Source organism: Balearica regulorum, chromosome 5 (genome assembly GCF_011004875.1).
Source record: "Balearica regulorum gibbericeps isolate bBalReg1 chromosome 5, bBalReg1.pri, whole genome shotgun sequence".
In the NCBI taxonomy this organism is placed as follows: domain Eukaryota; kingdom Metazoa; phylum Chordata; class Aves; order Gruiformes; family Gruidae; genus Balearica; species Balearica regulorum.
In genome coordinates, this window is record NC_046188.1 from 12609025 (window position 1) to 12635471 (window position 26447).

Sequence of the window (26447 nt, forward strand, 5' to 3'; positions counted from 1 at the left end):
AAAACACATGATGTCCGTTTAGCAACAAGCAAACACCATGACGGGAGGGGTGCCTGTGTGTGTCAACACACCACTCCAAAACGCAGTTTTTTGGAGACCGGCTCAACTACTGCTCGGTGAGGAGCACACGGTTAATACGGAGCAGGGGAGTCGTCCACATCGTCGTCTCTGCATTTACTCCTCCGGCAAGCGGAGATGCGCACGGCACCCACCTCACCGAGCCAGCACACCTGCAGCGGCACACGCACACCGCTAGGGATCAGCCCGCCACCGAGCATGAACGAGCTCCCCGGAGCGCTGCCGCGACCAAGTCCCTGCACCGGCCGCGCGTACCAGTGACTGACCCGAGCCAGCGCCACCGATGCCGCCGCTGGTTTTACGGAGCGCTCATCGGTTCGGACCGAGGGCTGCACACGTTAACCTCTTAACAACGTAAGGCTCAACGCCACCGCCCCAGGAAAGACGGGCGCGCGGAGAAGCATCACCCCACACAAAGCAAGATCGCACGCAGGGGCACGAAGGGCCGTGGCCAAAAGGGACACCCGCTGGCACCCGTCAGGCCGCCACCCGCCCCGCACCTCAGCGAGCAGCACCGCGCAACGGCCCCGCCGGCTGACGGACGCACGCTCGTGCGCCTCCCGCAACTGAGCATGCGCAGCTGGTGGGCAAGAACACTGCGCATGCGTGGCGGGGCAAGCAAGGCGACTGCCCCTGCGTGGTGCCCACTGCGCGTGCGTTAGGTCCCTCCCCGCCAGCCGGACCGCTGCACTGCGCCTGCGTGGCCTGGCGTGTGGTGGAGGTAGAGGGGCGTGACACTAAGGGGGCGGGGCCGGAGCCGAAGCCTGGGGCGGGGAGTTGGAGCCTGCGCGGTTGCCAGGGTGACGGGAATACAACATGGCGCGCTGAGGGCTGGGCCGGGAGGTGTTCGGCGGTCGGGAGGGGGCCGGGCCGCTCACCCCGAGACCCGCAGGCGAGCGCAGGATGAACAGTAAGGGGGTGCGGGGGAAAGCAGCGGGCCCTGCTCGGTGTGGAGGCCGCGGGCAGAGGGCCCTTCCACAGGGGTGGCGTGGGCCCGGGCGCCTCTGAGGAGGCCGGCCGTCACCAGCGACCCTGGCCCGAGGGGACCGGGGTCCCGGGCCGCGCGGGGAGCACCCGGGCTGATGGTGGTCCTAGGTGCTTTTGTAGTCCCTGGAAAACGCCGTCACTGCAGCCCGTTGCCAGCTCCTAGATCTCACTATCGAGACCGCACATGTAAACGCTGGTCTCTCGCTGCGTGCCAGTCCTCCTCTTCAACAGGGTGCTAATAAATGTTTCTCCCACTCCCGTGAAGCAGTAGCCTGTCTGTCTTCTGGTCTCTTCAAGTACTTTCTCAGAAATTGCTAAGTTTTCTCATTCTTTGTTTCTGCAAGCCTTTCCTTCTATTAGCATCCTTGGAATCATCCCATGTCACATCCTACATATTTAGCCTGTTTCTGAATGCAATAATTATGTGCCATGGCCTTGTGGCTGAGGCTGAACTTCTTGTTGCTTTCTTCATTTGTTTGGTTATTTCTCTCTTCCCACATGCATCAATGTCATATTTAAATGTCCTGGCTTTTTCTTCCTCAGCATCTCAGCATCTTCACAACAGAATATCTGGTTTAGGTTTTTATAATATCCTGTTTTGACTATTGTAATGCTATCTTTTTCTGTCATTTTGCATTGGATTCTTTAATTCAAAATGATATGGATTTTTCTGGGGTTTTTGTGCTCTCTAGTTACAGCAATACGGGTGTAGTCTGAATTCCATGACGTGCCCATGATTGTAATTTACATTGTTCTTAATTTGCTGGGTCCTGTAGCCTCTTGCACATTAAAGTGTCCTTCTGTTGAGTGATTACCTCTCTGCCATTTTAATGGCAACTTTTTTGGTGTTAGATTAGTTCAGATTGCTACAACATAGTCTTGCTAACCTTTATCTAACTTTCTGCTAACCATTCTGAGCCTCAACATCTGCGTGCCTGAAATAGGGGAGGGAAGGAAGAGGTTAGGTAGTATCTAGCTTCTTAGAGATGCCATGAAAGAATTGCTAACCAGTGATCAGGTCTTCTTTATTCTTTAATGTTATATGCAAGTGTAATTAAAACACTGTTTACTTAATTTCACCCTCAAAGCTTTCAGTGTTAAAATGCTGATAACATTTTTAACATTTCTGTCATTCTTCATCTTTGAGCTTTCATTTTACCACAAATTTGGGTAAACTAACAGGTAATTAGTTTTGTTTTGTAGCTGTAGTTTCATAGCTTAAAATTGACGTGCTTTGACCTGACTCTTCTCTTTCAGTGTGTGTTTAAGTCCCTTGTTTTGGTGGGTTTTTTGCCACTTGGTCACTTTCAAAGGATCAATTATGTGGTGCTGAAGTGGATTTTTAAGAATGTCCAGAAATCTTGGCTTGTGGACGCAAATTCAAAGTTTGTATTAAATTGTTAGTTCATTTGAAGTCTAATTTTTATTTCTTCTTATTCTATATAAACTTCTATGTTATTGTTCTTACAACGTGTGAGTTCCTTTCCACTTCTCATTAAACAATAACTAACTCGTCACATGATTGTTCTCATTTTCTTCCTAGGAGAAAAGCTTTCATCTTCAGTGACCTCTTTTGTTGAGAGTTTATATGTTGATTTTATGCATCAAAGAGATGTTTCAAATAATACAATTTTCATTCCTGATTCAGCACTTTATTCAATCAATTGAAATTATTCAGGTCTTTGCTGTTATTCTTTGCACTGTATGGCACTCTCTTAAGTGCCAGGTTAAAGCCTCAGTTTTTTGTTATGTGTGGGGGTTTTATTTTGTATGTATGCCATTCTATTGTAAAATATTAAAATAACAAGCCTTACATGCTTACATGAAAAAAATCTTTAGTGTTTCAAATTGAAATATTTCAAGTAGAATGTTTCAAAGTGTGTAAAGAATTAACTCTTCTTACCCTATTAGAAGTCTCCAGTTTAAAATTAAAAATAAAATCAAATTATTTTGAGCCCTCCGTTGTTATCTGGACTTCTCTTGTAGAAGAAAAAAAACATGTATAGAAAAAATTATAAACAAAATCAAATTATATAAACAAATACTGACTTCTTTATATATCTAAAAGTATTTTCAATTAATTTGTACAATAACGCTTTCCCTGTGTTTCTCTAAGTACTTTGGTTCATTATCACTTATGGCTGGTATACCATAAATATTAATATCTTATTTTCAGGTCACAGGCTTTGAATTTTATTTTTACCAGAGAATCAATTACTTGCATTTAAGGAAAGAAAAATATGAGATTGACCTACTCTTGGATTCTAATAAATGGCAACAAATAGCTAATTTTTTTGTACCCGCCCAGGGTATTTTTTGTCACAGGGACTGGCTCTGACATTGTATGAACATATAACATAGCCAGTGTGTATCTGACTAATAGGAGAGTACCAAAAAAATTCTGTGAGAGTGTGAGTTAAGTATTCTGAATTTACTATCTCCATCTTATATGTAGGTATTTAGATAGGAAATGAAAACTTAAGGTAGGGGTAGAAAGCAAGGTGCAAAGTGTGATTTCTGCTGACAAAGCATGTTACTTGCTTAGTGAAAGCAAAAGGCTGGTGATCACCTTGCTTAAGGCACTAATTGACCAGGTATGAAATAACAGTCACATGAATTAAACAGTATCATGGTCTCTTCCCTATTTTGGAGTCTTTATTAGGGATTGCCTTCTTTATCCATAATGATTTTCAAATTCCGTTTCTGCTTTTAAAATAGTTCTATGTGTAAATTGGCTGTACAGAGTGCAGTAGATGGTGTCATTGATTTTTAATCACTCTGCTTTTTCCTATTTTTTCAAATTTAGATGGCCTAACTAGTTAGTTTATGATCCAGCATGATGGATAATGATCAGGAAACCTAAGCAGCAGGTGATAAAAATTAGAAGAGCAACTGACAATTCTCACAGAAGTGCTGCTACTGTATTGGAAAAAGAGGGATTTGCAAGGGGAAGGTTTCTACTAATTAAAATATAAGCATTTGGATCACAAGGAAAGACTTTTTTTTTTTTTTTAACAGGAGTAAGTGTGAAAGTAGTTGGGGAGGAGAAAAGAGATTAAGACAACACAAATTGATTCCTAGTTGGAAGACTGTTAGAATGTCCCTGTCTAAGTAACTTTTCCCTCCGCAAAATTTCTTGGCAGGCTTTCTCCACTGTGAGGCTGTATTTATACTTGTAAATTAAACATATCTGGAAATCTTCTTGGATACAAAGAGCAACTGGCATGAAATGGCCCACATCTATGCTAGTAAATTCTATTATCTTCCAAAACGAGGCAGTAGGACAGAAACTGCTTGAGAAATGACCTTAGAAGGAGTCCTCACATCAGGCTGGGAAGGTGCTTAAGAGAGTGGTGGTTGTCACAGGCCAAATCTGTGCCAGGACTGTTGTCACAGTAACAAAATTAATTGAATTTACTGCTATCAACATAGCTTAAGGCTCCTACAGTTATTCTGACTCCCATGAAGTGTTGAATATGATTAAACAGGTTTCCTGCTCTGCCTCCCTCAAAATGACTGGGTTTCAATCTTTCTTAAATAATAAGAGTATGTCAAAAGCAACAGCAGCATAAAGCTAACCAGAACTGGGTTTTGCTCAGATGAAATTACTGGAAGAATTATCAAGGATAGAATCTGTAGGTGCTAAAAATAAAGGGAAACAGGAGGACAACGTGGGTGAAGGGAACCAGGCAGTGGGATTGGCAACGAACAGTTGATCACAAAGCTGAAGGAGAATAAAGGAGGAAAGAAAAGAAACATCAATTCTGAAGGAAATTAGGAAAGACTCAGAAATTAATATAAATAAAGCTTTCTTCATAACCCTTACGTTATCTGCTTCATCTCTTAAAATTCTGCACAACTAGAATTGACTGATTTTCACATCCTTTTGTTTGGTGCAATTCATTATTAAATTATTTTTGGCCTAGTGCAAAACTAATATCTGAATTTAATATGGGAATAAAGCTTTAAAATCAGCAACAGCTTTGCTTAAAAAAAAAAAAAAAAAGACAAAAACCAACCCAACTCAAAACCAAAAAATACCCCAAACAAACTCCACCAAAACAACCAAAACCCCCATACTGGAACAATGACAAGACACACTTGCTTTTCAAGATAATTTTATGTTTTCAGTACAATGTCAATAAAGAGGTTTTTTTCTCATGAAAGAAGCAAAGAATAAGTTCAGGTATGAGTTGCTAATGTGCTGCAGCAGGAAAACAGTATGAAGTGCTGTGTGCAGAGGTGGCATGTCTCTGAGCAAGGAGGTAGTAGCTTATTGTCTAAGATATATATAAGTATCTTCTGTCTTAACAAAAACCCCTTTTATTTAAACATTTTTCCATTAGTCAGAATTTAATAAATCAGGTATGGCTTGATATGCATAACAATTTCTATTTTAAACATACTGAAACAGTATATTTTTGTTTTTAGAATATAAACCAGTTGGTAAGATAGGAGAAGGGAACATTTTCTGATGTTCTGAAGACACTGAGTCTTAGGGATGGAAAGTGCTATGCATGTGAACACATGAAGCAACATTTTGAAAGGTATGCATAATTAATCATACTTATTTAAATTTGGTGGAGAGATGTGAAATTAAGACTAAGTGAAGTTTTTTGAATACACATGTATTAAAAAGGTTTGCATGTAGTACAGAAAGGGAACTCTGCTGCTGATTATGGAGCGCCTTCCTATTTTGCGTTGGGGTTATTTCCTTGAGTACTGTAGTTGATGTCATCCACTGTACTAAATGCTGCCCAGCCACTGGGTCGAGGGTGAAACAAGAAGAATGAAGACTAGTTGATTTCTGCCTTTCCAAAATGCACTGAATAGACTTGTGTGGTTTTTCTTCTTGCTCTAAGTAATAATAGGAGGAGGAAATGTGTCAGTCCTTCCCCTGGACAATACTTTTTTCAGTCTTATGTTAAGTGCTGTTTTAATGCAAGTTAAAACCACTTTATTTATCCTTAGTCCATGTATAACATTAGTTCTACTTCATATTTGCCTTTATATTTAATTACATCCATCACCAAGATGTTAAATGGTCACAAAATAGGTGCTTTTTATCAGTTAGGAAAATAAAGGAGAGAGCTGCATGGAAGCAGACATAGATTTGACATTCTCCTCCAAATATATATGTCAAACAATGCCGTTTAGGTCACTGGCTTTGTATTCTCAGTTAAATATATTAAGTTCCTAGTGGAATGAGTGACACATTTGTATGTGCGAAGTAAAATGGGACATTTTGCTCTTAGGTGAGATTTCACAACGTAACTCAGAGCTTCAAAGAATGTAAGTTTAAAAAAAAAAAACACTCAAATATCTTCAAGTGATGTGACTTCTGATTTTCTGTTCTGTTGTCAGAGAACTGTTGGTCTATTTATACATTACCTACAACTGACCAAATTGTCCAATTTATGATCAAAAGAGTATTTAAAACTAACTCTTAGCTATATCAAGGGCAGATGGTATACAGTTCAGTGGTAGGGCATAACAAGCAGACTCTTTTTGTCATGTAGCATGTTTAAAATACCTTTTAGGCCTTTAACCCTTTGATAAATTGACAGACAAATTCTTTTGATGAAATGAACTCTTTTAGCAACAGATAGCAGTGTTTTAAACAGAACCTGCCTGTACAAGGTATTTCTCCTAGTTTCAAGTTGGAAAATATTGTTGTGTTTAGCTTTAAGTCTGACTGTGAAAAGGCATGTGTCCTGTTCTGATCCATTAAACAGTGTGCAAAGTTCTTTGTTTCCTCCTTCTTCCTCAGAGTTTCTGTAGCATGTAGTTTTCTTGTTTATTAAAGTCTAGGAGGGCAACAAAATAATTAAACAATAGTTGAATAGTGTCTATTTTTAATGTAAGCGGTTAGTTAAAACTTAATTTTAAATGTTAAATTTGGCAAGGCTAAATTGTTACTTCCAGCATCATGCTGAGCAGTAGTTGGAACGTATGCTGCACCAGCACAGAAAAACACTATCATAATAAATACTATTATGCAACACAAAATTCCTCCCAGATAGCTCCTTGGCATAGTAACTGATGTCTGGAGGGCAATAGTTTACTACTTATCTTGTTTGGGTAAGTCCAGCTACTCCAGACTTCAAGAAGGAATAAAGCCATTCTCCTGATTGCTGATTTGCTCTATAATGGAACAAAGCAGGCAAACAATTTATCAGGTCCTGCCTTTGAAAGTTCAATTACAGACTGAAGTGGAGTAGATTCTGACAGTCTCATGGCAGGGGAGAAAGACAATTATAATCCAGTCCCTGACTGTGAGTCAGTCTTCCTCTTTTCTTTTCAATTTTACTATGGAACAAGTCAATAATCTGAGAGAAATACAAGTGCTAAGGCGGCCGAATCTGCATCCTAATACTCTTATGTTACATTAAGTCTTTTTGTAAGTATGGTGCACTCATTTCTTTCTTCCTTATTCCTTTATTTGAATAATTTTGGGTCTAGAGGCAACCTGTAGGCACTTAACCAGATTTTTATTCCAACAGAAAGAAAAAAAACCCAACAAATTTGTCAAATTCTGAAGTCTTTGTGCCTATTCCGTTAAGAAAATCTGATGTATCTCTCACTTTCTCCGGCTCTCTTGCAGCAGACCAAAAATATTTCAACATGAGTATTACAATTACAGAGTAGATATGTTTTAAGTATAATTAAACTTCATATCATAATATGTAATACTGGCTGGTGATTTCAATCTATGTCTCATATCCAGTGAGTGCTTTAACTGCACAACATTATGTCTACTGGAGACACTATTTTGGTATTGCACACTCAGAGCTTATCTGCTGGAATAGGCTCTGGTACGTCAAGGATCTTGGTTTGACTTGCCAGTTTGAACTAGGGATCCAAGCAAACTACTTGGCTGTATCATTTCATTGGCAACTTTACAGACACCCCTTTGCAAATAATAGAAGTTTAGACCTCTGAATTAGGCAACAGGTGAGCTATGAATTTGGAAAGAGATCAGTCAATGAAGTTGTGTTCCTTAGCCTCATTAGGCACTTAAGAATCTTCTGGGCACATGTTCTGTCTCACAAGATCAGGTTTTATGACAGCATTTACTCCATGACTGTGTGTTACACTTCATCACTATGCAACAGCAGACATATACTTCATTATTCAAATACTTGACACAAAACTTGTTGACTGCTCTAAAATATTTTTTTCTTGCTCTTCAGGCCATCTTATTCCTGTGCTCAAGGCTCTGGTACTATACTGTTATTGACAGGCTCATTTTCTGCAAATATATGGAAAGCCGGTAATCGTGTCAGCAGCTTAGCTTTCTGGAATTCTCAGCTTCAGCTGCCATGTTGTTAACAAAGTGTAATCCAGATGGCCAGCCAGCTCGCCTAGCTCTTTCACAGTCTGCCTGCAAACTGAATTGCAGATTGTACCCTCAACCTTTTGCTGTCTGGGTTAATGGAACATTGCGGAAGGGATATACTTTAATACAATTATCTTGTAAGAAAAACTGAAGACCTAAAGATGTCTGCCTCTGCAGGGTAGTCGAATGGAAAGTAAAGCATCAGATATATTATTGTATTGTGATAATACTTAAAACTGCTGTTGTCAGGAAAACACAGATTCCAGTCAGATACTCATTTCCATGCAATATAACACTACTGATGACCTAACTAGTAAGTATTTTCATATATGGCATAATGGCTTTCCTATCTTTTATTGTAAGATTGTATCAGTTAAATTACTGCAAATTTCTTGATACTAAACAGTGTGATATGCCAAGAAAACATGCCTTAAGTAACTTCACAGAGTAAATCAGTTAACTTTTGCAACAGACACTTTGGGTAGTATAAACAAAAACTATGATACCTCAGATCCTAAGTTGAAAAAACTCTCTGAGAAAGTATCAATTGAAAATGAAAATGTCCATTTTAATACTAGTTAAACTAAGTACTTTTTTCTATGTTGTGTACAAATCAACATTTCTAGCTTAAAGTCTCCTTATTTGTTTCTTCAGCGATACAAAAGCTGGCTCCCTTTCACTGATATGTGAACTTATGGACATGAATATTTATGAGCTGATAAAAGGTATGTAGCATATGCTTAAGAAATACACAAACCCTTCTTGTATAGATCACAAAGTGGAATTAATTATTTTTCACTTAGTTGTTCATCATTACATATTCATAGGGAAATGTTGTGCCGTACTGCTTTACACTCTATTTCTTTCCAGTGTAATATACTCACTTGTTTAAGGCATGGATGCACGCAGAAGGTATCCAGGGAGTCAGGTCAATGGCCATCTATTTCTACAGTCAAACTTTATGTGAAAACAGGGAAACAACCTTGACTGCAAAACACAAGATAATTGCTTTATGTAAGAAAAAGTGCAACTTAAATAGGTTCTTTGTTAGGTCAGGACTGTAGTGATATAACAAGAAAATTATTCCCATTTGTTCCAAAACCTACAGAATCAGTGAATAATGATTTTCAGTTTTTATATCTAATAAAAATGCCTTTTACCAAATTTTCTCTATAAAATAACATTGTTCCCTGAAACCTCCTATATTTAAAAAATCTGGAGCTGTTTGTTGAAGCAGATGGGAGACCATAAAGCTCAAGGAAGAGTTCCTACAAAAAAGTTTAAAACAAAAGCTGATTTAAAACCTGATCTCATATAGACGTCAAAGGAGTTGGATACAGCAAATGAAGGGGCACGCACTTACAATTCAATATTAAAAGAGGATTTTTTTTTTTCTGAATAATTAAAAATTTGTAATGTCTTAACAGTTGGGAATTAAATAACTGAGCATGCAACTGTCATTCAGTGTAATAGAGTAGATAAAAGACTTGCTCCCAAACATTACGTTAGTGACACTGAGTATTCATATTTCTAACAAAAGGAGTAACCTCGTTCCTGACCTAGATAAGAATTTGAGGTTAAAATACAGTTGTTTGCTGATCACTGAAGCAGACATATTTGCTGGGTTTAATATGACATTTTATTTTATTAAGTTGTAAAGTCAGAGTAATAGCATATAGGAAGGAGTCCTCATTGGCTAGTAACATAGTCCAGTGCATTAAAAACAATCCTGCATCTTCTCCTTCCAGGAAAGATACTCCATTTCAGTTATGAAAAATCAGAATGTTCAGGTTTGTTCTTTAACTGCCTTTTTTTTTACCTCAGAGTATTTGCTTTCGTTTGGTTACATTTCTTAGTGTTTCTCTCATTCTTTTCATGTGAAAAAGCTTGCTATATTAAGCATTCTATACAGATGGAAATTAGTTTAATAGTTTCAGTATGTTCTGTTTTTTTGTTTTGGTTGGTTTTTTTAAATTTTAAAATATAGTTTTTATCAAATTCAAGTTTCCTATAAGAAGATTGTTTTCCTTCCACTTAGTTTTAAAAACCTCCTTTTTTATGGCATGGTGAATCAGTTCAAAATGAAATCTGTGTTCAGTTGTAATCTGAAATGCTGCGGTTAGGGGTTATCTAAACATTAATCTGAGTCTACCTGAACTTCTGTAAATTGCTAGTTCTTCTTTATGGTCTGGATTTTCTGCCTGGACTGTTTCCCATGACACAATGTCTTTTTTTCACCTTGTACAAGGTGGTGGCACGTGGGGTGGAGCTTATCAAATCACAGAATAAAATGGGAAAATTAACAACAGAATCCTATGGAGATTATAATAAATAAAAAAAGTATTTTACTATTTTGAAGTATTGCAGTATTTAATTTCTGTCAAGTGTTTTGCATTTTTCAGAAGTTAATTTTGGAATTTCAAAGTAGAAATGTCAACACCACAATTTCCTATGGGGCAGAAATACTTTTTTATTTGTTTTCTCCCCAAACAACTCTACTTGTGGCTTCTTGCAAAGGCAAGAAATGTAACACGTGGCAGTCATTTCAAACAATAAATATGGCAAATATTCCAAGTACATAATTAAATTGGAAAATTAATCTTAGTTCTTAGAACACTTATTGACTGAGGATATCTTGATAACAATGGCAAGTGGAAGGAGCTCCTTTTGAATTTTCAACGTTGTGATTTGAAGGAGTGCATTACTAATTTGTAGAACAATTAAATTGTGTTCATTAGTGATGCTCTGTCACAAAACAGTTTTCAGAGTGATTTGTAGTCTTTTGTAAATTTCTACAGTGCATAGTAATGCCAGTGCTTGTAATTTTCTGACTACTCTGAATCTTGCAAAATGAAGTTTACTATAGGTGCAGAACAATTTAAAAAACTTTAAGTTAGAAAAATGTAGAAGCAAGCATGGTTTGTATGAAATTTTGTAATGAAGAAAAACTTGAAGTAGAGGAAACTGAAAATGAATTTCTAATTTAACAAGGTGTATAGAGACACTTCTGTAATTTGGAGTTCACTGTAATGCTACTAATGCAAAAGTTGATCTTTTGGGGATTTTTTTCATTAATAAACTGACAGATTCGTGTTATGTCAATCAAGACAAAGCTATTTGTCCTTAGACAAAGTCATAATACTCTTGCTATTAATTTATAGTGGTATCACAAGCCATTTAATAACTGAAAACAGTCTTGCCTTTTGTTTAATCAAGCACAGTTTGGTCATTTAAAGCGATGAAAAAAATATGGCTCAGCGAGAGGTGGGGAAGACGCCTCAAGCAACAATTGTAGCCTCAAGTGTTGCAGCCTTATGATTTGCTTCATCATTACTTCCCAATAACATTTCTGTAATGATAAATCTGGAAGTAGAAGAGCATCTGCTCCAGATTTTACTAGTGACCTGTAATGAAAAAACAACTGAGTGTGACTTCTTTTTATGAAGGCCTGATTCAAACAGTAATAATAATCCAAGTCAGTTTGAATAGCTGCATTTTATAAAATCTTTTTTTACTATAAATGACAAAAATCCTGATGTTGAAAACACCATTTATGTCTACTGGGGTAATAATACTACAAGTCCCGATGTAAACAGTACTCTGTTTCAAGCGCTTTGTTACCTAATCCTGCTCAGTGGATTATGTGGCTTTGGAGGAGTACTGTAATCAGTGAGGAACACAAGTCCTGCTGGCTGCTAGGACTTGCAGCCTCAATGAGTTAGTGTCCTGATAATCTCCCTCCTCCTCCCCAGCCAATTACTCATACTACTGTCATCAGGCAGATCAGTACCTGCTTTGTTTCAAAACTGTGATCATTTCTGCCTCCGTTGATGACATTGCAGTGTTACATAAAGGCATTACAGCAAGATTAAAAGGCCTTTGGAGCCTATAAAAGAAAAAAAGCTGAGTAGTTATGGAATGGCTTTGAAAAATAGATAAATTTTATAACTCATTATTGTGCAACAGCAATAGCAAGCTAAACTACAGAGGTTAACCTTTAATTTGCAAGTCAAATGTGAATCACAGTCATTTAAGCATTGCAGTAATTTGAGGTGATTGATAGGAATCTTGAACCTTAAGGACAGTTACTTTGTTTAGAGAGGAAATTAGACGTTTAGAAGTGAAATACTGCACTTCTTTTAGAACTTGGGGAAGCAAATACTGCAAGAAAAACATGCAGTAAAAGCTAAGGCAGGTTACAGACTATTGAATTGACAGTTGTTAGCTGAGCTATTCTGGTGCATACTGAAATCTAAATTATATTTGAGGTTGAGTGGAAAATGGATTACAAAACTAGCTATAAATGACAGAAAGAGTATACTTGGAAAAAGTTAATATTAATGCTCTATTGGAAGCTGAAAAGGTTTGGTTTTGGGATTTTTTTTGTATTCTGTTGTTTGCTGAAAAGGACTTGTACAACTTGAAATTTAATTTTGGGAACGAGAAAGCCATTACCTGGAGGAAATAAAAAAAAAAAACAGCAACTACTACATATACCAGTTATGCAAATCTCTTGATCACATACATAGGTAAGAGACTTCTATTCTCCTGACAGTTTCAGAATGTTATTTTGCTAATGTCTGAAAAGCAATGATTGCAAAAATCACTTTATGAAATTTTATTTTCTCGAGATAAATTTTTCTTTTAAGTCTTAGAAGTGTACAGGAGAAGCTGTACAAAGAGAAGCCAAAGCCACCTATTATATCACTGCTAAATACAAGAACTCTCAGAAAATAACTTATTCCAGATGTCCTACTTAGCAGTCTTCCCTTCAGTAATAGTCCGTATGCTTTTCAATTAACTCTCAGCTCTTTCTGTTAATGATGTACAGAATGGTATTTGCACATATTATGGGACACAGATATCTTCAAGCCTGGAGCTACTTGCTATTTAAATGCAGTTTTACTGCTATAATACTACTCCTGGGGTTTCTGAAAGTTTATTCTTAAAGTAATCTGTGATTTCTTTTATGATGACTACTTCACACGTTTAACAAAAATCTTTGCTCTCAAATTGTTTCTAATTTGTCAAAATACTTTATTTATTTTTGCAGCAGAATACCCTGAAGTTAGGAGATTTTGGATCTTGTAGGAGTATCTATTCTAACCAGCCACATACAGAATATTGGTCTACATGCTGGTACCAAGGACCTGAATGCTTACTTACAAATGGCGACTATCGTTACCAAAATTGCTGTGTGGAGTGCTGGCTGTGTTCTCTGTGAAATCACAAGGAACAGTGTTCAGTGGAGGGTCTTGCTTATTATTGATCAAGAAAATCAAAGGTAAATAAATAAATAAGGAGCACGTGGTATGGGTAATATGATCTTTGTTTCCATGGTTTTGTGGAAGCTTCTTTTGTGATTAGCCTGCAGGGTTCATGAGGTAGTAATCCTGTCTTGTCTGGCACTCTTTTCACCCTGTGGCAGGTTAGTAATAAAGCAGTGGGATGTTCAAGAGAACATAGTACCAACAAATATTATTTAAAAGTAAAATAACATTTCTGAACAGTTGGTTGTTTTGTTGTTGTGGATTTTATTCCCCCATTGGCTTTATGTTTGACTTAGGTAAAAATGTGTTTTCTCTGCTTTATCTCTGAACAGAGTACAGCTCGTTTCCTGTCATAAGCATCGCTAAATGTCTTCAATCTTGTTAATGCACTTAATGGTAACATTTTTCCCTCTTTTTTTGAGTTACTGTTCTGCAAAAACAGAGGAGATCAGAGCAGACACTCCCTCTTATTTACTACTTTGATTTATAATGCAGTGTGTTTAAGACCCTTGTGCCACGACCTTATGTACTGGAATATTTTGAAGTCGGGTTCTGATGAGGGAAGAGCTCAGAAAAACCCAGATTAAAGTCCTTTAAACTTTTCGATGATGATGAAACTATAACTGAAAAAAAATTGTCATCGGTCTTCAAGGAAAAAAAAGGAAAAATAATGACCATGAGTATTTCTCCACTATCTTTGTGCCCTAGCAACAGCAGCAGTTCTTCTTTATTCTCCTCCCACACTGCTGTCTCTGATACGCAACCAGGAGTGATAACATTTTGCTTTGCTTCTTTCCTCCTCCTCCACATGGCAAGTGCAGCTGCTGCCATCACCATCACATTAAATGACAACCCTTATGCTTTGCCTGCTAACTTGTAGAAACAGTTCTACTTCGGTCAGAAAACTGTTAACAGAAAAATCCCAAATGTGGCAGTTCTCTTGCGAAGTAAATTGGGACCAAAAGCTTTAAAAATGCCATGTTTTTCCATTTCAGTTTGATAGGGTGGGCTTTGAAGTTTGGCAGGAAAATTACATGCTGCAAACTGAAGTTTTCTTCCGGCAAAAAACCTTAAAGATATTTCCTCTTAATTTTAGCTTAATGGAACAAAATTCAGTCTTTGCAAGCACTGCACATTTTCAGAGACCTGATAGATGTGTTCAGAGAGAAATGAGGGTTTTATTGGAAATTACCGAATTAAAAAAGATACAGCCTTGCCAAGCTAAAGGAAGTCCTGGACGGGTTTCTTTCTTTTTAAGTGGATCTTGCAGTTTTTGCTGGTGAACATTTGTGTACGCCTTTATGCTTTACACCAATTGTGTAAGAATTTTTTCATCTTACTCAGCCATGCTTATCTTGCAAATCTTGGTCTCCCTCTTTCTGTTCCTTATAAATCATGGTTCCTGGATTACATTTTTTTGTGGATTGCACCGTTGTTCTTCCCTACTATAGTTTTACATTTAGAGACAGCACATATTTGTAGATCACACAAAAGCTACTCCCAACTGCTTGTCTTGATAGAGCTGCACAACATGAATCAGATCTCTCTTCGCTCCTTCCTCTCAAAGTTTTATGAAGACAGAGAATTCTGCAGCCAGCTATTTGATTGAATTTGCAAATGGTTAAAAGAAGTTTCCCCCGTCTCCAAAAAGGGCTGAGTGTTTTGCTTTCAAGAATCATGTGGTGCTACTGAAGTGGTTCTTAAATTAAAAGTCCAAGGAAATGTTCTGCTAATATGGAAAAAGGCAACACGTGCAAGAAACAAATGTTAGTCAACCTAACTTGTTAAGTCAGCTTGCTCTGTTGATAACCATGTTTTCAAGGACTCCATGCAAGTTTTGTATTAACTGTGGATTAAACTCAGGAATGCAATTCAAATTACCATCTTTCCAGTATTGCTGCTTGCAAAGAACCTGTGTGCTAGGAATGGGATGTTTCTTATAAATATCTATTTCTATGTGTATGCACAACAAGAGGGACTGCTTGGCTCTGCTGTCTTAAAATGAGGAAAACACACTGTCTTCTGGGATCTGCAGAAAACACAATCCCATATCTGTTGCCTTGCACTAGGAGGATGTTCTCTTCACATATTTTACCCCAAACCTGTAAGGAGAGAGGAACTACAGGTTTCTGTTTAATAGCCCAAACTACTCTTTCCATCGAAACATGCAGTTGTGTTAATCTGCTGCTTACATGTTATCCTTCAGATGTTGGTTGGTATTAAGCTGTCCACAAATGAGTAATTCTAAAATGTATCTTCCTCATAAATGAAATTTTTTTAACTGAAGCAGCAGCTATGCCACTTAACTAGTTGATTTGTGTCTTCTATAGTGCTAACGCCATCTCTTACCTTGCAGTTTTCAGCCTCTCTTTACTGGATGTACTGAGCTGGACCAAATTTCAAAACCCCATGACGTTATAGGCACTCCCACTAACCAAACTCTCAACAAGTTCAAGCAGTAAGTACGCATTCCCATAGTTATTAATCCCACTGTTTAAATATCCACAATGTAACTGTACAACCATGTGCAATTTCTGCTCAGGGAACCACCACAAAAATCTAATACTGTTGCAACGGCTACTGACCAAAGAGCGGTGTCTTCTACCCCTCCCCAGAGATAGTCACGCATTCGTGATCCTTTTCGGCAGCGCAGAGGAAATCTGAGCCTGTGTCAGTCTTATTTGGCCTTTTATTTCCACAGTACCTTTAAGGCCGATGACAAAACTTGTTAGGAAAGAAAACATTTTTTCCCAAGTGTTACTTACTTGTCCCTAATAAATGATTACCTAAATCAGATGAGAGTAATTTTTTTCAGTAAATTGTGTTCTCTGAATATGCATGAATAACTATTCTCAACTTGTTTAATGCAGGTCAAGAGCTGCGAGTTTTGATTTCCCCTTTAAAAAAGGAAAAGGAATACCTTCTCTTGTGCACAATTTCTCTCCTGTATGCAATGGTAAAATATGATCCTGATGTGAGAACTGCTGCCCATCAAGCATTACAGCACCCTTATTTTCAAGAGCTCTGGCAAGTGACTTCAAATCATTTCAGTCTTGAAGACTAAAATTAAATGTGGGAGGAGCACTGTGTGCTTATTATTTAAAGTGGACTGAAATGAAGTTTGCTTACAGTGCTAGTACTTAGCTTGCAATACCATGAACACAATTCAGTCAACATAGTTCTTTGCATTGACTCCAAACTCCACCTAAAGCAGAACTGATGGTTTGTTCTTTTTCTGTTTTTCCCCAAACTTTTTAGGGCAGCTGATACACAAGCTTTGGCCATGCACAAAAAATTCAGATTACTAGGAAATTAAGCAGGGCAAGTACCTCTGCATTTGTCGCAAATTTCAAAGGGAAGTCAAAGACAGGTAATGTTTAAGTGGAAGGATTGTCAGCCCATTTGGAGAAAGTAATTTGTGACACTGAGCTTGTTAGCTACAAACAAATGTTTTACTTAAGCTGATTACTTGGTTTTATCCAGTCTGCCTGAACACTTTATTGCGTCGGTTGCAGTTTCCCCTGCCCCCTCCCCGAAGCCCTGAAACATGTAAGTTAGAATTTAGAAGCTGTGATCCCTTCAGTAGACTTTTGTCATAGTTGCTATTACTTAAAGGGTCAGTTCCAATTTTTTTTTTTTTTTAAATATCATCATTTTGTTGTTCTTTGAGTTAGAGTTTTACAGATGAAGTTGTAGCAGAGACAGAAACTGGGCTTTTGCCCTTTTAAGGCCATCAGTCTACATTTTGAGCAAATAAAATTTTATTTATTTTAAACTTAATTATTCTGTATTTAGATGATATCTGACAAAATCCTAAACTTATATTTGATGTTGGAAATCAAAAAAAGTAAAATCTGATTAAAAATTCTGTCAAACTAAAACTTTGTTTGTATTCAAACTATGTGAAAAATACTCAACTTGTTCACTCTTAAGGATTCGCAGTATCTGCAAGGTGAGGTAGAAGTTAGTACTAAATGAAAAACTGTCAAATACAGGTTTTTCTTAAACCCTAAATTACAGTAGCAAAACAAATTATATATTATTTTCTCCTGTGTGTTTAACCTTGAAAGCATGAACTCTCCATCGATAGGAGCAGCCAGTTTTTCCACCAACTTAGTTCTGGGGTTCATCAATGTGGGCTTTGTAAGAAGTTCCTTCAGGAAAACATGCAAAAAACATCAAGTGAGGCAGTAACTTTAAAAAAAGAATTAACTGATGTAGTGTTTGGCTGAGTTGGGTTTTTTCTGATTATTTGGATTTTCTCTTTTAATTTTATTCCTTAAGATGTTCTCTGAAAGAAATTGAATCTTGTTTGTTTATTTTAAAAGCATTCTCTTAGGAAAGTCCAGGAAAAAAACAAAACAACAATGTGGACCTCCTTGTGGAGAATTGCCAAAATGAAATCTTTCTGGAGGAGCCAAGTTGACTTCCTGTCCTGCTCCTGCATTGCACTCAGTTTTCCGGGCACCTGAGGAAAGTGGTGAAACCCCTGTGTTACAGTCTGTTAGATTTATTGGATCAAATATTGAGGTATGGACTCTACCTTAAAGTGTCACAGTAAAATGTGTTTTACAAAGCGTGTTTCAAACTTCTGTTGTTTCCTCAACAGTCTGAGAAACAGAGGCATGTAAGTCTTCCCTGAGACATTTCCACTTACCTGCTCTAGAAGGAAGAGGAGGAGGTTACTGACCACCTTGTAAAGTATTTGGTGTGTGAGGAAGAGCACAACTGTGCAGTGAGCGCGACCCAATCATGCTTCCGTTGTTAGAGGCCTATAAAGAACAGCATTTTGTGTTTCCCTGACGATGTGTAGGAAAACCCCTTGAGTTTATGGGGGCTGCTTATCTCCGTTTTGGTATTCTGTTCCTGAGAGGTATCAATATTTAAATAAAGTGTTGTCCTTGCACAGCTTAGAGAGCACTTGCTATTGAACTTTCTAAGTATTTTTTCCTTTTAGAACCTGATGGAGGAGGAGGTTGGTTAAAAATAACATGAAAGGATTATTTGAGCTTTAGTATTAGGAATGGAATGATATATACAAAATATAAGTTTTAATACCATATTATAAATGACAGCTAACTTTTGTATATTTTGTAGGTGTAAAAAATGTTTATTTTTCAGCCAACTCTGGAAAATGTTCAGCTCCTGTATTCAAGAACTTCAACCTGAAGTTTTATTGAGAATGTGCAGATTATACAGTCATATGACAGACTTGATTTTGATGCAGTTTCTGTAACTGCTGAATATTTTTCTGTAACTATAGCTAAAAGCTAAAGCAACTTATCTGATTCAAAAATAAAATTTAGTCATCATTTTCTTCAAGCCATTAATATTAATTAAAAGTTTTAACAGTGACTGACATTGCAGCTAGTTGCTTAAAAGAGCAGTAAAGACATATAAGCATATTTCAGAAATTTTGCACACAGATCATCAGTAACAACTTAATATAATGTTATTGTTTAGTAGTGCTATAAAAGGCAAGAGTTAAAAGGCTTTTTTTTAATCTTAATTCGAAAGGAGTTATTGCAATTTAATACCACTAATGTTAAAACTTCCAAGATCTTTTAAAAGTTTGCAATAATTAATTTGCAATACTTAAATTTGGTAATAGCAAAATGGTTTTGCTATTAAAAAAAAAAAGTTTGTGCAAGTCATACTTAGCTGGGGGTTTAAAAATCTTCTGCCTACCAAGTATGTGTGCAAGACAGGTTTTGCAAATAACATTTTTGGTTTTTCAATAGTTCTGAAAGTAACTCTTATAATTGGGAAGTGATCAGCTTTTTCACCTACCCTCCTGAACCAGTAACCAAAGACCTCTGGCACTACTGCTGCTGTTCAGAATTTTCTGTGCAACAAAAAGGTGAACCTCAAGCCATGGGTGATGAGAAGGCTGGCAAGGGGCACATTGTATTAGAAGTCACTGCTGCACACTAGGGGGAAAAAAAAAATGCACTGGTAGCAGATCATGTTAAAGATACTAAGCCAACCCTTAAGCATCAATTTCATATTGATGCTCTAAATCCAGACAAACTATTTATTCTGATCAGTTAAGCTGCAGCTTAAATGGTGCAGTAAAATACATTAACATAAAGATTTTATAAAAATACTAGTTGTCTAGAATGAAAGTTATGCCCATTATGCTCTCAGCTCTCCTTCTGAGATTTTACTAGGCTATGCATTTGTAAAAATAATGATTCTTCTCACTCGATTAGAGGTTTCCCAGTAGGTGGCTTTTTTGTTCTGGTTTTTGGTTGGTTTGGGGTTTTTTTTGGTTGGTTGGTTGGTTTTGTAAGAGTTGGCATCTCAACACTTGCAGAATCCAGTTGTGACTGCATTAGATCCTACTCCTTGTTCTACCAGTCAGCTTCTGGGTAACTTCGAGCTTACCCAAATTCCACATTGTAGCTTTTCAATGTGAGGAAGCTCATGAGACTCAAGTTTTTTTATCAATCCTTTCAAGATCTACCACCTAAAAGCACCTCTCTATCTTATGTTTAGCTTCATGTTTTGAAGAAAGTATTATTTTTGCATACTGTACTAAGGATCAACATGACATTTACTAGCAGACTTTTCAAAATGTGAAAATCTTAGCAGGCTAAATGTTTGTGGTGCATACCGTGGGAGTAATTTTTTTGGTATTTATTCAAATTTGACTATCCAAGTTGAATATCTTGCACCTGCATCATAGCCTACTGTACCTTTGCTCATTTCATTCCATTTCTTCATAGCAAACTTTCAGTCTCAATGGCAAGAATGGAAAAACATCCCAGCCCTGGCAAGAATTCTTGTAAAAATAAGGCTACAGCACACGAACAAGGCTCTGCAGGGAAACCTCTATTACTGCTACTCGTCCTAGGTACGCCAGAGGAATAGCAGGTTTCTCTTACTGAACAAATATATAAGCAGAGTTTTAGTGGAGGAAATGTTCTACACCAGTAGAGTGAGAACATCACAGTAAAGAGAGAATCAAACAGAAGGTAACGGTGTAGCTAAGTGCTTTTTCTCATTTTACTAAGCTCATGCGGGATGCATGCTATCTTTCCTCCAGTTCTGAGCAAAAAAATGTGCCCCTGACCACAGTATCTCAAGGTGCAGTGGGGGATACATGAAGACAAGAGTGACTGACTGAGCCGAACTGCTCTGTCACAGTTAATCATCTCCCCACTTAGTCATGCTTTCACATTAGCAGCCCATACTGATGGAACAGATAGAGAGATTCAACAATAAGGCAATACAATATTTGTTGGAATACCTAGCATAGGTTGATATATTGATAGAGATATATATCTATCTGCGTAAAAAAGAAAGGTGTGATACTAAGCTTAGGAAATGGAATTAAGGACTGCAGGTCTACAGGCAACACAGTGTAACAGCAGTAACCTCTGACTTCTTACCTTTGGAACTCCAAGCAAAAGGTGCCGTGAGCTTATCCAGGGTTTTTTCCAGAGGAAGATGGTGAGTTGCTTGGTGTTAATATATTTGGAGTTGAGCATGGTGTGCAGCAGTAAAAATGATCATCTAAAAATAGGTAACATTGCATCTGAGGGATCTTGCTCGCCATAGTTACTCACTTCTTAGAAGATTTAAAAAAAAAAGAAAAAAAAGACAAATGCTACTACCCACATTTGACTGCTCATTCAGACTCGGAGCTCTCTTACCTAGCATGGTACAGTACAGCTCCTATTATCTAGAGTATGTTCCTGATGAAGATATGTTAATTGTATTGGTAGCTTCCCATAATCTTGTTCTGGAAACCTCAAATCACAGATGCTGAAGTTTAAATATTTCCATCGAACAGTTCAACTAAAAAAAAAAAGAATTCCCCCAGATCCTCTTTTCAGAAGTGTTATTGCAAATGTTTGCTTCTATAATTAATATCAGGTAGGTAATTACATTATTCATACAGCAGGAAAGTGGTTATTTTTTGAAAAAGACAAAGTCAGGATTTTTAGTAAGTTTTAAGTTGGAGAGAAAAGCCTGTCAGTGTAATACCTGTTATGTTGCCAGCAATTGTCTCTCACATACTCTGTGTCTGGGGTTGTCAGACTGTTGTAATGAAAAAGGCAATTTCACATTCAGCAGATTGTTTTTCCTAGGAAAATTGGGGATTTCAAGTGAAGGACCCCATTGGAATGTTTTCTTCATTGATTTTATGCTTTCAGGTGGATCTTACACAGTTTGGCACATGCGGTGCGTCACGGGTATTTATTTCATAACAAGTTCTTTGCTGTTAGACCTCCAGAGACAACTTACACTTCTCTGGCTGTTGGATTAGTAGGCAAACTTGAGTCTTCCCACCTGCTTTATCGTTAAAATACACTCAGCTTTAAACTACAAACTGGCAAGTACTGTTCTTCCAGCTAAAATTCCGTATTGAGATGATCTGTGTTCCACTCACTTTTAATTTTTTTTTTTTTTAACATAGTAAGTAACTTTTTCTTAAGAGCTGTATCTATAATAGAACTCTTAAGTTCTTTCCAGGTAAGTTATTAGTATCCTTTTTCTTCCTAAAAGAATTCTTTTTCCATATGGAATAGAGGGTGGGATGGGCAGTTCAAGCTTCCAGATGATTGCTTGGTAATAAAGAAGAGGCTGAAAAAAGAAAACCCACATTCAGTCCTTGTACACTGTTCAACTATGATTTGTAGTGGGGATGTACTCTACAAATGCGTATGTGAGTACCTGCTACTATTACCCTAATGTTGGATACTATGGCCCTTTCAGTATTGATTTTGTATTTTTCCAGCTGAAGGGGAAAAAAAAAAAAGTCTTTTAAAGTTATTACATATTTTCTCAGCTGTTTCACTCTGACTCAAACCATACGAAGCACTTACATACAGGAAGTATACAGGGAGGTAATGCACTAGTTTCAGTGACAAGGTTTATCTGTATTTTAACAGTTAAACCCACTATGTTAATAAATCAAAACTTCTGAACAATAATCCTGCTCAGTTTCAGTATTTTCCCTATTCTTCATATTTTAGAAGAATGTAAGTAGATAAGGATTGTAAAGCACAGCTCCAGCTTTAACAAAGCACACAACCTAAATGCCGGCTTATAAATGTGTCTGGCAGTTTTCTACATGCTAGCTGCTTTACAAGAGTAAGACTTAGTCACAAGTTGTTTCTCCCCAAATTTTCATTCATTTTCTGAAAAAAAATTAACTTCTCCTGCCTGAAAATGTCTCAAGTTTACTTGCAATTGAAAAAAATTTTACGCAGCTTTATCCTTAAAGAGCAGGAAGGGCGTTAACATGTGCCCTCAGATAGGGTGTGTGCTGACTGGGCAAGTTCCCTGTTGCCAGGCAGGTTCCCCGCTGCCTGCCTAATGCCCAGCTGCAAGATTCAGCAAAAGCCCAATTGCAAATATTGCTGCAAAGGGTAAAGGGAAAGACAGAGCAGGTACGGCTGTCTTGTGTCGTTCTGGGCCTTGACAGGGAGCAACATCTCTTGGGGGGGGGTAATCTTTTTTGCAAGAGCTACTGAAAAAAAGGTCAGTGTTCTGTTGCTGAGTGATTAAAAATAACGTGCACTCAGACAAGCAGCATTAAACTATACAGCTACGTGGGTACGTCTGTCTCCATAACACTTATCAGTTTAAGAGCGGTGAATTAGAAATGCGACGCCTGATTGAAAACAAACAAGTTGTCTCAGAAATGCATCTACGCCACAATGGTGACCTAATTTTAGATTGCCAACTCAGAAGTGTATGTCTACTACTGCCAGATCTTTCACTTCACAACTCCTCAGACAAATGGATGGGACTGTGCCATTACAAAATCCTTACCCCACAAAGTTGTCTGTCTGCAAGATTTCTGCTGTATGATGTATTTCGAGACAAAACCATTAAGAATGAGAACAGAACAATGTTATTTCACTTTCCTAATTGAAATTCAACTATGTTAAATACAAAGCAATGTTTTAGATGAGATATTTTTGAAAGGAATTTGTTCTACAAAGCTTAGATGATATTTCTGTACCAAACATTTAATTGAACAAAGGATTGGTTACATCAAAAGTGATTGAATTTGAACAGAAAGTAAACAAAAATGCATATTCAAGATAGTTTAATATGTATTTTCTGAATTAGAAATATCACTTTCTTAAATGAATGAGAATTTCTAGTGTAATGATCCATTACTCCCCTTCCCCACCACTGAATTACATTATTTATACATATAATACAGAGCCGATTGCAGTTGGAAACAACAATATTAAAATAAATGTTTAATAGATACAAAGGATCTTCTCTCCACAACATAGCTTCTCTGGTGTTTGGACACCAAATTTAAAGTAATTCTCTATGAGCATTAAACTATTTAAGTGCAAAACAATTTTGTTTTAAAAATCTATGATTGCAGCATCCATCTTCCTGAATAACATTTTGAAGCCAGAAAGTAATGACTTTCATTTTCCATGAGTGCATTCCAGGCTGTCTTCTAGCCATCTCTGGTTAAAAAAATCAGTGCAAAATAAACAATGGTGAAGTACTAGTTTAACCATTGAACTTACTTGAATTTAAGAAAACATACTTTATTTTACACTATATATATATGTCTTTTATTTATATAATTATATAGAGAGATTAAATTACACTGGACTTGAAAAGTATAAAGAAAACCAAAAGTGTTACTATTTTGTCCTGCAGCACCAAAGGAAGCTTTTTTTTTTTGCTTTTTTTTGCCTTTTTTTTTTTAACATGAAAACTCTTCCTTGGGTGAGCAGCCTAGCAGTATTAGCTGTAATAAGAACTCATTACATTACTCCTTTGCAAATTACTATGTGATTCACATAATTCCATGTTTACACTCTGCCACATTATAATTTGTGATGCTCTTTGCCTGAAGAACAGCTCCTGGTTCCACTGTCATTACTTCTTGTCCTGCGTTCAGAGATTTGCTAGCAGTAGTGTGATGGCTATACTACAGTTCCACTTGGAGAATTGGCCTGGTTTTGGGATGACAATAAACCCTGCAAACAAAGCAGTTTACATTAATCCAGCAAGAGAACCTGACATGAATTTTATAAAGTTCTTAGCCTGAAGCTAAAACGAGTACAATTTATTTTTACCATCATTTGCTTACTTTAGACATCGGCACCTTCCTTTCTTACAAAAGGATCTAAGCCACTACTCTATCAGCCAAGCAGCACACCAAAGAGCTTTCAGTAAGTAACAGAGTGTGTGCGGTTATGACACATGGTGAATCTGATCCCAGCATTTGATTTAATCTACCTTGCATTTTGAGTCACTGTGAAACTTTTAAAAACCATACACCAAAAAAGCGATCAGCATTTTATTAGGGCAGCAACAAACAAACCTATTCCAGTATCAACAAGTTTGACACCTAACCTGGTACAGGAATCTCTTATACACTATTGAATATTACAAGCTTTGAATAGAAAAATAGATTATCTAACCAAATACTGATTTTGGTAATTGTAAAAGAGAATGAAACGCTGAGCAGGAGTTCAGTAAAGATACCCCATTACAGTTGAAGCTTGCATTCAGGAAAACTTTGTACCAGCTCGTTTAACTACATCACCATTCAAACAAAATGAGACTTACTTCATTTCAGACAGCACCCGTGACTGTGCGGCACCCCTTGCTTAGACAGAGGCTACTGCTCCGGATTGAGGCAACTACACCTTACGGACAGAGATCCACAGATAGATCCCAATTCAGATTGATGCATAGTAGCCCCTTTTTAATCATTCACATAAAAGTAACTGTACACCAGACTTATTCAGAAACAGCTTAATATCAAAATACAATTTAGTCTTCTTGCAAGGTCAATAGCTATAACTGAGGAGCACAACGGCAGCTAAGCTGGAAACACACCAGTGATTATCGCTGTGCAACTCCTCGCTACATAGGCACCATAAATGTACTTTTAGCAATTCCTCTAAACAGCTACCAGCTTCGGTTCTTACCTCAAAATTAAGATCCTGTGACTCAGATCCATCAAACTAGACAAGCTCAGGCAGCAATTAGCACACAATGTAGAATTAGATCACATCTTCAGAATCTACAGGAGCTCTTTCTTGCTTGGATCCAAGAACTGAAGAGTCATGATGGATGGAAGAAAACCCTGACCATAGACTGAAAAGGTGGAAGTGGGGCTGGACTGGCTGGATTCAAGTCATCAAGTTTCTACTAAAACCATAGCCCTTCCTTTTAAAAAAACACCTAATCCACCAGTTCAGACACATTAAATCTGGATACATTTGTAGGATTTATACCAGACTCTGTGTGTGCGCGCGCATTTATATTTTATATTACATTTATATATAACGAAGCATGCAGTGCTTAATGTGGTTCCCTCCACAGATCACACCTGCAGGAACGAGAACACTTTATTTTTAGTTTATGCAATGGGTATCTGATTCAAACACTGCTGAGGTAGAATGAAGCAGGTTGGTCTTTAAACTGGACATTCAGGATGTGCAAAGATACTGCGTATTTCATGAGAAAGGAACAAAAAGGTTCCTAGTTATCACTTAAGGAATAGATGGTGAAAAAAGGCAGAATTTTAGAGCAAACAAGCTACCGAAGCACTTCTGAAATTTTTTACTAAGAAAGTTTTGTTCAAAAGTGACGAAGATGGATCAGAACTCTACAGTTCATTTCTGCAGCATTCTTTGGAAGTCTGTTAAACCCAGCAGCAACTGGAAGGTCTTTCTGGTCAGATTACCTCCACTAAGCAACTTTCAGGCTCCCTGGAAAAAGACGTGCAAAGGTATTATTTTCAGCCTTTAATAAATCAGTGATCCCAG

The 26447-nt window shown here is 37.4% G+C and overlaps 2 protein-coding genes across 6 annotated transcripts in view; one reads left to right on the top strand and one right to left on the bottom strand.

The window, feature by feature from the left end:
- Positions 1–888: 888 nt before the first annotated feature.
- Positions 889–23636, top strand: MOK (MOK protein kinase). Its single transcript, XM_075753008.1, is given in 16 exon segments — positions 889–988; positions 5497–5525; positions 5527–5612; positions 7376–7465; positions 9059–9129; positions 12760–12767; positions 13458–13589; positions 13591–13649; positions 16031–16132; positions 16545–16610; positions 16612–16701; positions 16933–17044; positions 18003–18035; positions 18037–18204; positions 18284–18293; positions 18296–23636. Coding segments are annotated over 16 exon segments (1131 nt in total). The 5' UTR covers positions 889–981; the 3' UTR covers positions 18364–23636.
- An 87-nt stretch (positions 23637–23723) lies between these two features.
- The window catches only part of WDR20 (WD repeat domain 20), a 46505-nt gene continuing 43781 nt past the window's right edge, over positions 23724–26447 (bottom strand). For 3 of the 5 annotated variants that reach the window (XM_075753535.1, XM_075753533.1, XM_075753528.1), the window contains one exon: positions 23727–24644. In XM_075753535.1, coding sequence (XP_075609650.1) covers positions 24591–24644 — 54 coding nt within the window. In that variant the 3' untranslated portion in view covers positions 23727–24590. Of the gene's footprint in view, positions 24645–26447 lie in introns of all 5 variants that reach the window. The other 2 variants (XM_075753532.1, XR_012835560.1) reach the window with 2 other exon arrangements.